This window comes from Elephantulus edwardii, unplaced genomic scaffold, assembly GCF_000299155.1.
Source record: "Elephantulus edwardii isolate Elephantulus edwardi_28Jun2011 unplaced genomic scaffold, EleEdw1.0 scaffold00171, whole genome shotgun sequence".
Classification (NCBI taxonomy): Eukaryota; Metazoa; Chordata; class Mammalia; order Macroscelidea; family Macroscelididae; genus Elephantulus; species Elephantulus edwardii.
In genome coordinates this window covers 344,149-357,168 of record NW_006399921.1, presented here as the reverse complement: position 1 = coordinate 357,168, position 13,020 = coordinate 344,149, and the positions used below count along the sequence as shown (strand labels likewise).

Genomic DNA, 13,020 nt, shown 5'->3' with positions numbered 1-13,020 from the left:
AGAAGCTGCCCTGCAATCCTAGAGGTATGAGGTTCAAACCCACCAGAAGCTCTGCTGGAGAAGGAGGGGCAATCTCCTCCTGTACCAGCCAGACCCGATTTGACAGTACACACACATATAATAATAAAAAATTTTAAAAAAGAACTGCTAAAACAATAAACAGTTCTGTTTCAGAGGAAGCATAGCTCAGGTGTTTCTTAGAGGTAAAGATGGCGAAATCTGGGACATGTTATTAGGAGAAGCTAGTGTCTGGAAAAGTAAAGCGTTAGTGAAGGGAACATTCGATAGACTGACAGAGTAACTCTACTATGGGCTTGAACACAGCATAGACTTTGAAGATGGTGCAGGATCAGGAAGGATTTTGATCTGTTTCATATAGGGAAATTATGAGTCACAGTCAACATGATGGCATCGAGTAACAGCAGCAGCATATAGCAGAGCAATCACAGGGCAAAATAACAAAAAATTTATTAACCATAACCAAATACTTTGAGGGAATGAGTCACTAGACCTGGGAGCTCAGCAGCAGTTTCAAGTGATATTACATTATTAAAACACAGCCTTCAAACACAATGTTCTACATCCTTTGTGAGTAAACACTGGGTTGTAAAAATTTGTGAAGGTTGTCTAGAATGCAACTACCAATCTTTATCAAAACCAAGGACCACTGACGAGATTGTTAGTTGAAAGGACTAATGGATAAATGGCTCTCAGTCTTCATGACTCTGAGTTTAGAAGCGTCAGATGATGTCCAGTTGCCACTACTGACTGCTTTGAAGAGAATCACAGTAGAAGGTCACAGATAAAGTGGGGAAAATATGCATCAAAACTCAAAGTCAGAAGAAAGATCAGGCTTCCTGGTTTGACAGAGACCGGTAGACCTCCAGAGACTATGACCTTTACTTACTCTTTAAGCCTGGAATGGAAATCATTCTGAACGACATAACCTTCCTCTAAGGAAGAGGCAGGCTTAGAAGATGAACAGTCACACCTGGGATGAATACACTCCTTAAAACAATCACCTTTACTAGATCAAAAGGGCAACATTTGCCCAGAAATAAAGTTCAGAAGACAAAAAGGAGCAGGAAAGGATAAATGAAAATTGGAAACACAGGATGTGGGAATCAATTCTCACATAATTTATATAGGGATCTCACAGGTTAGAGAACTACCCCAAGGGCTTGTAAGGCAGTAGAGAGCCATAGCTTTCTCCCATGGAGTGGCTGGTGGGTGTGAACCATTGACACTCTGGCCAGAAGTTGAATACTAAACCAATTGCAGCAACACTGTAGCTCCTTACATATTTCTTAAGGAAACTTGTTATTTTGACTTGAATACATGCTTTACTTACTCAAAGGGAAGCTAGAGGTAAAACAAACTAAAAAGTATTGATGTAGAAAAGCATCATCATGTGCACTGCATGCTACTGGTCTTCCATAGGTCAGCTTTGATTTACAAAACCACCAAGTAGCCCAGTGAACTCCTTTCCATTGTTATCCATCCTTCTAGGGGCCTTGGGTGTTGAAGGTCCATTTGGCTTTTCAGAAACATTTCCTTCCTTCAACAACTCCAGGATGATCTGGAGGCTGCTGGCTGCAGCTGCCCACGCTGGAGCAAATGATCTCTAACATAGCAAGACTTGCTGGGACACTTCTTTCCTCACAATTTAGCTGCTTAATTGCATGAGCACATTTTTTTATCAGATCTGCTGCCACTTTGTAGGAGTTGGACTTTGAACATGGAGTAATTAAGTATTTTAGCCAGATTTAGTTATTAAAAACCTCAAAACTCATTTATGTTGAGTGGGAATCATATTGCACTGGGAAAAATCTGCTGTCTGGGACCTCTCTCAAGTACTGGAGAGCAATGATGTCAGCTTGAAGACTAAGGTGTCCCAGAGTCATGACATGGTCTTTTCAACCACTTACTATTTATCTGAGAGCTGGTCAATGAAGTAGGATGGCAGAGGAAAAAAAAAAAACACAAAACAAAACACACAACAAATGAGGCCTTTAAGTGTTAGAAAAGAGCACCAAATATCCCATAGGCTGCCAAGTAACATTTATGTCTTGGAGAATGTGCAAACACAATGCTCCTTAGAGGCAAGGATGGTGACGCTTCATCTTACATACTTTGGGGATGTTGCTAGAAAGAAATATTCCTTGGAGAGTGATCATGCTAGGAAATGTGGAAGATCAGCAAGAAAGGAAGACTCCATGAGATGGACTGATACAATGACTAAAGCAATGGGCTCAATTATGTCAGAGGTAATGAGAGATGGCATAGGACAGGGTTTTCAGACTTGTTCACAGGGTTGCTGTGAGGTATACTTGACTCGATGTCACATAGCAATAGATCACACAGGGAGAGTCTGTCCATCTTTCTCCTGGGGAGCAGCTAGTGGAACAGATGCGCCAGAGATGTCTTCCACCTCTAGCTTAGCAACACAACTCCTTATGGACCATGCTACTGGGATGGAATATGCATGGGAGTCAAGAGCTTTCAAGGAGATATAAAGATCAGAAGTGGAAACTACAAACCAGGCTTAGGGTGGAGGAAAGGGAGGTGATACAGACAAGCATGTAGGGGGAAAAGGAAGATTGCTTTTAGAAAAACAGGAGCAGGCAGTGCATTTATATTTTGCATTTCCCTTCTTTCTCCTGAGGAGCTGCTGATGGATTAGAACCATTAGAGGTGCCACTTTGGGGTCAGAAGCACGACTATTGGCTGTCACGAGTTCCCTGCTTTGGTTCCAGCATTAAATATTAATCCAACTTTGGAATATTTTCCAGAGAATTCATCTTAGTTTGATTCTGCTTCGTTTGAGCTCTAAATTCTAGATAATATTTTTCCAATTCCTACTGTTTTTGCCATTTTCTCCCTCTTGGGGGGGGGGGAAGTAGGAAGCCACTGAATACCTGACTCTTCAGCAGGTTTTCAGAGGCAGTAAATTACATGGGAGGAGACTGGCCATCTTTCTCTCATGGAGCAGCTGGTGGATTCAAGTTGTTTACCTTTGTGTTGGCTGAGCAATTCCTTACCACTAAGCCATCAGCGTGCCCTGAACAGGCTTTAGGTTTTTCCTTTTATTATCTGGCTAAACAGCAACAACTTAAATGAATATCTTTATAAACACAACATCTTCTCAACATGTTCATTTCTAATAATGTAGAAATGTTGCTGGTTAACTTGGTAGATGTCAGAAGAATCATCAATGCCTTTGCACTGCGGCACTGGAGTAGAGCACTAAGTATCATGGACTACCAAAAGGATAAACTTCTTGGAGAGTGCATCCAGAATGCTCCTAGAAGGATGGATGGTGAAATTTGGTCTCACACATTTTGCGCTTGTTAGGAGGAACCAGTCCTTGGAACAAAGACATCATGGCCAGAAAAGTAGGGTCAGCAGAGGGAAGGCTCCCAAAGAGATGGGTTAACTATTGGTAAAAATGAATGTTAACAGTGGCACCTAACAATAACACTCTAGAAGAGTATGCTGTAATTTGCTATTTATGGACTTCATGTTTTCAAGTTGATTTTTCAGATGTCATCAGAACTTTCTTCTTAAACACCTCTAGGTGGACTTGAACTATAACTTCAACCAAATATGTTAACAACCTAGCTGCTTCATTCTCAGGAACTTTCATTCTTCAGTGTTACTTTCAGATGCCCCAAACTAAAACCCATTGTGGCTAAGCTTGAGGACAATGGGAATCCCAGAACACTTGATTGTGCGTATGTGAAATCTATACCTAGACCAGGAAGCAGTCCTCAGAATAAAGCATGGTTCAAAATCAGGAAAGGAATGTGTCAGGGATGCATCTGGTCTCCATACCTTTTCAATTTATATGCAGGACAGATCATTTGAGAGGCTGGGCTTTACGAGGAAGAACGTGGCATCAGGACTGGAGGAGGACTCATCAACAACCTACTTTATGCAGATGACACAACCCTGCTTGATGAAACTAAGGAGGCCCTGAAGCGCTTGCTGCAGAAGGTCAAAAACTCATCGCCACTGAGGATTGAAGCTCAGCATCAAGAAAACAAAGATTCTCACCAATGGGCCAATGAGTGGAAAAGAGATAAGTTGTTAACAGTTACAGCTTGCTCAGCTCAACAATCAAAACTCTTGGCACCAGCAGTCAGGATATCAAAAGACAATTTGCACTGGGATAATCTGCTGTCAGGGACGTCTCCAGAACACTGAGAAAGTAAGATGAGAGTAAGGCCATGGTCTTCACAATTACTTGCTATGCATCAGAGTTGGACAATGGCTAAGGATGACAGAAGAATAGAAGCTTTTGAGTTGTGGTGCTAGAGGGCTCCTGAACATATCATGGACCACTAAGAAAACAAATAGGTCTGTTTCGGACAGGGTGAAAGCGGTTGTGATTTTGAAGTTTTGTCTCACATACATTGGGCAGATGGGACTATTCCTTGGACATCACATCACACTCGGAAAGGTGGAGGGACAGCACAGGAGAGGAAGACTACAGATGACATGGTTTGATTCAGTAACTAGGACAATGGGGGTAGGTGTGTTGGAATCAGTGACAGGCTCAGGATAGGTAGGGCAGGCTTCAGAGTTGTGTACATAGAATTGCTGTGAGTCACAGGAGACTCAACAGCACATAACAATTAGCCTAGAGAGGAGGAGACTGGTTATTCTGCTTCTACGGAGCAGTTGGTGCTTGAACATAGTCCTTTGAGTAAAAGTCAAACAAAATCCACTAAGTCATTTTAAAGATGCCAGAGTTTTGTTAAAATTCCAGAGGGGACCCTTTATGAAAAGCATCCTGTGCTTCAAACTCACTTCCCCATGGTCAACGATATTGCCTTTTACTCATCAACCCAAGTTCCTTTTTCCCCTCCGTGTTGCTAATGCCATAGTCCTGTTTGATTAGAGGATAGCCTGTTCCTGCAGGAATTAAAAATCAAAACCAAAACAGTAATTTATTGAAGGCTGGTGGGAAACATCATTCTTGGAAAGATGGAGGGTCAGCGAAGGAGAAGACCCCTAACTAGATGGATCAACACATGGTATTTCAGCAATGGGCTCTAGTATGTCAGAGATGATGATGGCACAGGGTAGGGCAGGGTTCAAGTTGGCTGCTTGCCAGGTCACTGAGTCTCCCTCGAATCTACCACATCCAACAATGCCTTATGAGAGGTCTAGTGGCTACTTGTAGGAAACCGCACTGCCAACACAAAGGTGGAGACTCCCTCAAAGACAGGACAATCTATTCCCTGGTGATTTACAGCCTCCTAAAAACCTGCTGGAAGGTCAGCTTTGAGCTGGTTCTATCTTGACATCAATGAGTGTTTTGGAGTGACTTGCTTGAAACTGTGTGTGTTGGGGCTATTTTCTTTTCCTCTAGATATCTTTTATAATAGAGAGAAATCAATCAAAGATCAGGTTATTCAACACATCTACTATCTTACCAACTTCCATAAATGGTTAAGCATCAACTGAAGATAGTGTCTTCTGAGGCTATTTTACTTAGTTCTTAAATCTCTAGCTGTATATTAGATCTCTGATTTTAGTCTCATCTGCAAACCCTAGGCTCTGCTCTTATATATCAGCCTGTATACAGCTTAACTCTTACCTCCTCCAATAAGCCTAAATTTTTTCTATCCTCATGGGAAGTTATTCTGTACTTCTTGGTCTTTCAAAGTATAGGTGATTGTCAGATGCAGCTGGAATCCATGGTCCTGGGAATTGAATGGGTAAAGTAGAAAGTCCCAGAGATTAGAGCTCCACGGCTGTCAGTAGTCTCTCATAGCAGGATTTGGCTATTACTAAACCCAACCACCAGAATATCACTACTGACCAAAAAGACAATCTCCTTGTAAACAAGACTCGGGTTTGTTAACCACCTATCTTCCTCTGGTGCACAAGGGTAGAGAATGCATTCTGTAGCAGAGAACAAACCAGGCACAGAGAGTCTCCCTTCTCATGCTTTAATCCCATATCCTGTGTTCCATTTGTGGAGCACTGTCTCCCCAGTTCTTGCTGTGCCCAATACGACAGCAGGCGAGGTTCATGATAATTGTTCAGCCTGACCTCCATGGTAACCTCTGTAAGACAACAGGGATTCTTAGGACGTCATTAGTTCTTAATCACACGAAATTGAAATTACATAAGAAAAAGCAAACACCACAAGTACATGTAAGCCATTTACTCTTGATAACTCTGCAGCTCCCAAGTGCTAAATAAGGTTCATAGTGTTCCTGGCTACACAGGGATGGTGGACATTGGGTATCAGAACAGTCTTGACAGCTCTGGCCAGTAGCAACAGCTTTTTCCTAATATTTCATAGGCTGATCAGTAGCAACAGCTTTTTCCTAATATTTCATAGGCTGATCTTGTATCTTCTCCAGTTTTCTTCATGTAAATGAGGCGGCCCAGTCAATCATGATTCTAATGCCTTTGAAAGAGGACACTATACCAAAATCTCATAAAACCCACGTGAAGGACTGGGTAAGGGTAGGTGGGCGTTTGCATACATGGGGATCTAAGGAACTTCATGACAATTATGCTTTACTGATATGCCCTCAGAATCTCAATGTTACATCTCACTTGAAGCAGAAGTGCCAGGGACAGAATAAAAGGGAAGCTAAAAGCATTAAAGGTAGTTTAAAGGAGAAGGGGAAGGGAATGCCAAAAACAAACCCACAAGTAAACAGAGGCCACTAAGTCCTCCTTTCTGGCAGTGATTGGCCAGGTACCATTCTGACAGTGGGGAAGGAAACTGCCTGAAAAGGTCCATAAACAGCAGCCTTGAGACTTTTACTCATCAAATTAACTCTCCAGCATCAAAGGAAAGTGCATGGTGAACAACTGACTCAGGAAGGGATCTGTACAGTTATCATGTGGATGTGCAGCAGTCCTCAGGACCCAGATCTCCGACCTTGAGTTCAGCGCTGTGTGCTTTAACACGTGAGTCCAGAAAGAACACACACCTTAAGGCTGGCCCCTCACCAAACCTAAGGGTTTGTCCTTGGCCACTTAAACTCGAGGTGGTTGGGAGTCTTCAGGGTATGCAACAAGGTATTTTTGGAAAACAGCGTAACTACAACCTCCTACATCTTCTAATTCTCCTACTCTGTACCCACGAGGTAGAGGCAGGAACACTCCAAGGAAAACCTTCAACTCAGATTGCACTTTGGGCAAAATATATCCTCAAAATTTAAAGATGAGAAGCTCTGCCCAGGGTTTTATTTGGTTGTGGAAAGGGACTTTCTAGACAAGGTCTCCCAGGCTGACAAGAGGGTTTCTCTTAGTCCACCCACAGGTAAGGGCCAACTGTAGCTCACCTGAGGGACTAGCTAGGGGGTCTTTTCAGAGTGAAGCCTTTGATGCCTGATTAAGTGGTATCCTCTGCTGAAGCCTTTTCCACAGGTAGGACAAGTAAATGGCTTCTCGCCAGTGTGTGTTCTCAGGTGCCTGACGAGGTGGTCTCTTCGACTGAAGTTTTTCCCACATTCATGGCATTGGGAGGGCGTCACTGACGCATGTCCTCTCAGGTGCCTGGCAAAAGCTGCACCGTGGTTGAAGTACCGCCCACACTCGTTACACAGGTAAAGTTCTTCGTTTGCATGCGTTTTTTGGTGTGCCAGATACAGCTTGTGGTCAGGGAAATCCTCTCCACACTCTCCACACAAATAGGGTTTATCTCCAAGGTGAATCCTTTGGTGTGTTGTTAGTACAGATTTCTGACTAAAGCTTTTGCCACAAATAGTACAGAAAAAGGGTTTTTCTCCTGTATGTGTCCTTTGGTGTCTGACAAGATCTGAAGCCCAGCGGAACTGTTTCCCACAATCGTCACATCTATAGGGTTTCTCAATAGATGGTGTCCCCTCAGTTTGGATCAGCGGTAAGGTCTCATCTACATTCTTCTGGTTCAGAAACTGAAAAGCCTCCATCTTGTGAATCTTTTGGTGCCTGGCAAGATGTGAGCTCCGTGTGTAACTTTTCCCACACTCTATACATTTATAGGGTTTCTCTCCTGTGTGAGTTCTCAGGTGTCTAACAAGGTGAGAGTTGCAAGTGAAGTTTTTACTACATACAGGACAGTCATGATGACTCTCTAACAAGGGGTGGAAGGGCACAGTTTCTTGAAGATCTGTGAAACTATCAGCTTGAGGAATATTTGTACCAAATCTCATTTCATTAAGTCTGCTTGGATTATCCCCAAAGAGTAGGTCCCAATCAGGCGTTGGTTGAATTTCTGGATCTATCACCACAGACCTTTGTAGATCATCACAACTCAGATCTTCCTGCTCGGGATATTCTTCTTCCTCTTCACTCTGGTTTCCTGTGGAGAGAGCAAAAGGGTAATTACAGAGGCAAGAATTCTTTCTCCACAACAGAGAAATACTCAAAAAGACATAGGAGAGCAACATAATACAGAGATGAGACCGTATTTCCTAACTGGATAACTGGGAACGGATATAATCAGTCAGCTGAATCCCTGTTAGGTGCCAGTCACCCTCTATGTTATTTCATGCTGTCAACAGATCTTGGTATGGACAAATAGCTATATCTTCATTTTACAAATGATGAGAATGAGTGAACTGCTTAGTAAGATGGTAGTGCTGCAACTCCCAAAGCTTTTTCCCCACCCACCATTTCATGGTATTCATCCCTCAAACAACTGATGGAGAAGTGAAGAAGAGGAAAAAGAGAACAGAATTTGGCCTTCAGGAAGAGGTAGCATGTGACTGACATGTCTGAAGAACAAATGAGAGGAAGACCAATAGGGAGGGCACTGATTAGAACTGCCAACTCAGGGTGGGTGAGATCACCTTTGCCATTCCTCACCTGTGTAGGTAAAACTCAGGATTTCTGTCTCTTGAGGCTCTTGAGGCTCTTGGATATCTGGGACCCAAGACTCTTCCTCTCTAACCTGGGAGATCTCATCTAGTCTGGGGATTGGAAATGCTGCTCAAGAGAGGGAAAACAGGACATCAAGATTGGTTCAACAGGTCCCTGTGTTTGGAGCAGATTCTTTTTGGTTTTGTTACAACAAATATATAGCCAGGTTAGTGAGTCAAATCTTCAGTTCTCTAGGTGGAGCATCTCTATCTTCTGCTTTTTGGATTTAAATATTTTCACCTGCAACTCAGTAATTATTGCACTCCAAGTGTTACTTTCAATTCCCTCATTCAAGTAAGCTTATTATTTTCAACTCCTAGCCCCAGACTCAAACAGGTATTCCAAACTCCTATGTTTACCTCAAATATTTCTACATTGTTGTGTATCTCTGAGTCCAAACTGACTCACAGTTGACCCTTCACCAGTTTTTTAAGACATAGTTTTAGACAATTGCCTGGGAGAAGACTACCTATCTTTCTGCCATAGAACAGCTGGTGGAACCACATGCCTTTGGGTTGGCAGCTCGATTCTTTACAACTTAACCACCAGACTAAAGCTTTAATAGGGAGCACTGGTGGCCAAGTGCTTAGAAGTTGCATTGCCAACCCAAAAGCACGAGTTGAAGCTGCTCCAAGGGAGAAAGATGATTAACCTCCTCCCATGAAATTTACAGCCTCTGGAAACATGCTGAAGGGTCAACTATGAGTCAATTACAACTCCACAGTACATAACAACAAAAGCTAGAATATCATATAGCTTTATCTTATTGCAATTGGTCAACCATTCTCAAAGTATTTTTCTCCTCTTCCACTTGGAAGGATAACCTGGATCTCTCCATCTTCTGCAACTAATCCCTAAACATCACTGAGGTTGGTGCCCCAAAACTCAGAGCATATATTTTAAGGTCTATACTACTCGAAATCTCCAACAACAAAAGGACCTCTGCTAAAACACTCTAAAAACACCTGAAGTTCCTTACACAGAGAAACCACAATTCCACAGTCTTCTTCCAAGACGTACTCTCCATAGAACTCTTTCTGTGCTGGATCCAGATCACTCCACTGGTCCTGGGAGAAGTATACAGCCACATCCTTGAAAGTTACCAGCCCCTAAAACAATACAGGCCTTCATTTAAAACCTGATATTTCATGTAGCCTCGTATTTTAATTTAAGATAAAGATCATAGGTAGAGGCAGACTGTATCCAGATCCAGAGGGTCTCAAATAGCCTATGTGATTCTCCTACAGGAAATTTGTGTTTCATCATTTGTCGTGTTTTCTAACTTTCTTCTTCCATACTGGCCCTACTCCTGCTCCATATAACCTCCTGTTATTCCTCTGAAAAAGTCTGTTATTCTTCTTCTTTAGGGAGTTTAATTATGAAAAGAATCTTAAAAGTCATCATTCAACTCCTTATTTAATGTTTTCATGCTACTAGCATTTCTTCACAAATTCATCTTTTCTATGATGATTTTTCCTAACAAATCCTATTCAATCTTCTCAATCCATATACATGGCATAAACATGGATTGTTTTTCTCAGCTAGATGATTATCTTTGTGTACAGAGACGACATTTTCATTCCTTTTTTCCTAGTCATTCATCTATGAAGGCAATCTGTACGGAATGTCAAGGACTGACTGAAAGCAGACTAATGACTGTGCAAACAATGACACAATTTCAGAAAATCCTTCTGTAATATGGTCATTCTTACAAAAGACCATGAAACTTAATTTTTTTAATTTTATTTTATTATTTGTGTGTGTGTGTACCGTCAAATCAGATCTGACTGGTACAGGAGGAGATTGTCCCTCCATCCTCGGCAGAGCATCTGGTGGATTTGAACTGTGCGCCTCTGGGATTGCAGTGCAGCTTCTTGCCACTAGGCCACCAGAGCTCCCCTGAAACTTAATTCTTTTAAAAATATCCAGTGATTTCAAAGTTCTAGTGGAAATATCACAAAATAAACCCAATTTGTTAGTCCCTCTAGTCACTAACAAATCTCTTATTTGTTACAGGGCTAATGAGGCTACTATAATTAATCTCACTTCCTTCCCATTCCAAACACCAGCAGAACTTGAACCTACATTGGCAAAGGGAGAATGTAACTGCATACTGTCTAGCCTGTTGTTCAGCATTTGGTTAATGCTACAGGTTCCTCAAACCGCTTCTTTGTGGGACAGAAGCAAACTTGAGCACACCTGTGACAGGGCAGTCAGAAGGGCTACCATCTCTGGGTCCCCAGTATTCCTTTCTTCACGAATGTCTGGGTCCTGGAGCACTGGACACTCTAACAAGAAACAAAAATGGAAATCAGCAATATGTAGAACACTCCAGTAACAGAGCATCCCTATGTCACTTCTGGTTGGAAGGCTGTACTACCTTCTATTAGAAGTGTCAAAATTGAGTCTAAGTTTAGCTCAAGTCAACCCAAACCTCATCACCAATAATATCAGGAAAATGCTGAGGGAATAACCAAGAGAGTATCACAGCCTAAGCTAGGCTTAGCCCTGTTTATGGGGAAGACTGTAGCTGATGCTTCGTCCTCTCTTAATGCCAGGTCATCTCGGGTCTTGTTTCATTAAAACCTTAACCTCCTCTGGCCCAGAACTATCAGCCCTCCCCCATAACAGCCCTCTTTCGGCAGAGGCTTCCCACCGCTCTCCTGGCGTGGATGGGGCTCCTCTTCAGGACCCAAACTCTGCTCTTCTGGTGCCTCCACATCTGGATCTGGGCTCTGTGCTGTCTCCTTTTGAGATTCCTTTGGGGTTGGGGTCTGTACAGGAGCCTGCAGCTCACTGGGTAGTAACTCAGGCTCTGCTCCGAGATGCGCTGACTCCTCTGACAGGACTTCCTGGTCGTGAACATGGACAGTCACCTGGGAATAAGTCCAACATCCAGTCACCACGGAGTCTATGAGGTCTTGGCTAGCTTGAGGCTTGGTTTAGGAAGTACTACCTATAGAAATACTCCTGGGGACACCCAGCTAAGGACAGGTAACCCAGTTGCACTGGGGTAAGTAAAAAAAGGTTGAGGTTTCCTTTACCAGGGCATGCAGTATGGCATCACTTTCTCACTTCCCTCAATCCATGCCCCAAGTCACCCAAAGCTCTTAGGTTCTCGTCCCTCCCACCTAACTTACAGCTCTCTTTATTGCTTGCCTCCATACCTTTATCATCCTGGAAGGAGAATATGTGCTTGGGGATCTAAAAAAAGCCCCAGGAAGCCATAAAATTTTCTTTCCTAGTAACCTGGGGTTTAAGATTCAAAGAAGAGAAAACCAAAGCCATGAGATGAAGGGAGCTGAGGCCACTGAAATGGGTTGCAAGCAGATGTTCTTAAGCACCTGTTTCTCAGGACAACCCAAAGGCAGAGCCAATTAAACGTAAAGGGTAACTTATGGGGCCTTGTAACCTCTATGCCAAATTTAGCCTTTCTGAAGATATGCCCCCTCCTCATCACACAGATCAGGACTCCCCCTCCTCACCCACCGCCTTGGTCTCCTGGGCTGTTTCTGCAAACCCTCCACCAGAGTCACTGCCTCCTCGCCACTCTCTGGCCGTTGTCCCCGCACCCAGCTCTGCAGTTCTCCAGGCAGGACGGTGAGAAACTGTTCCAGCACAAGCAGTTCAAGGATCTGCTCCTTCGTTCTCCTCTCTGGCTTCAGCCACTGATGACACAGTTCCCGGAGCCGAATGAGCGCTTCACGAGGGCTTGCTGCTTCCTGGTAGCGAAATCGTCGGAAATGCTGGTGGGAGGTCTCAGGTACTGGGTCGTCCCTCTGTAAGATGGTCTCTGGTCTACAGGGGAGATCCTCTTCCAATTTCACCATCAGGATCCCCTCTTTTTCACAAGGATGCTGGCCTTCTGTTTCTAAGGCTGTAGCCATTTTCTGGCTTTCTGCTGATTTCACATCTAGAGCTCACACCATCAGCAATTCTGGTTTCAGGCTGGGCACCCTGAGATTTTCCCAAAGGACCTGGGGTAGACATGCAAAGGCAAACAACAGTGTAAGCACACAACTCTACACACAGATAAGGGTTCTGGGCTTAGTCATGTCCTTTACAAACGCCCACTCCCTCAATCCACTTGTTGCTGGGATATCTGGTTGGGAGATCATTTATTACCACTCCTTTTGCTGATCT

The 13,020-nt window shown here is 43.3% G+C and overlaps 1 protein-coding gene across 1 annotated transcript; it reads right to left on the bottom strand.

Annotated features, from left to right (window-relative positions):
- Positions 1-7,328: 7,328 nt before the first annotated feature.
- Positions 7,329-12,764, bottom strand: ZNF202 (zinc finger protein 202). The gene is made up of 6 exons (XM_006895629.1): positions 12,363-12,764; positions 11,534-11,753; positions 11,077-11,165; positions 9,857-9,986; positions 8,824-8,943; positions 7,329-8,317 (listed from the first exon to the last, which is right to left on the bottom strand). Exons 1-6 carry the CDS (start codon positions 12,762-12,764, stop codon positions 7,329-7,331), a joined length of 1,950 nt encoding a protein of 649 aa, XP_006895691.1.
- Positions 12,765-13,020: the final 256 nt, after the last annotated feature.

Coding starts and splice junctions, on each gene's coding strand:
- ZNF202 (XM_006895629.1), bottom strand. CDS start 12,764: ATGGCTACAGCCTTAGAAACAGAAGGCCAGCATCCTTGTGAAAAAGAG. Junction 9,987..11,076: donor TTCTGACTGCCCTGTCACAG/GTGTGCTCAAGT, acceptor GTATTGTTTTAG/GGGCTGGTAACTTTCAAGGA. Junction 8,944..9,856: donor TGGAATTGTGGTTTCTCTGT/GTAAGGAACTTC, acceptor TCTCTTGAGCAG/CATTTCCAATCCCCAGACTA.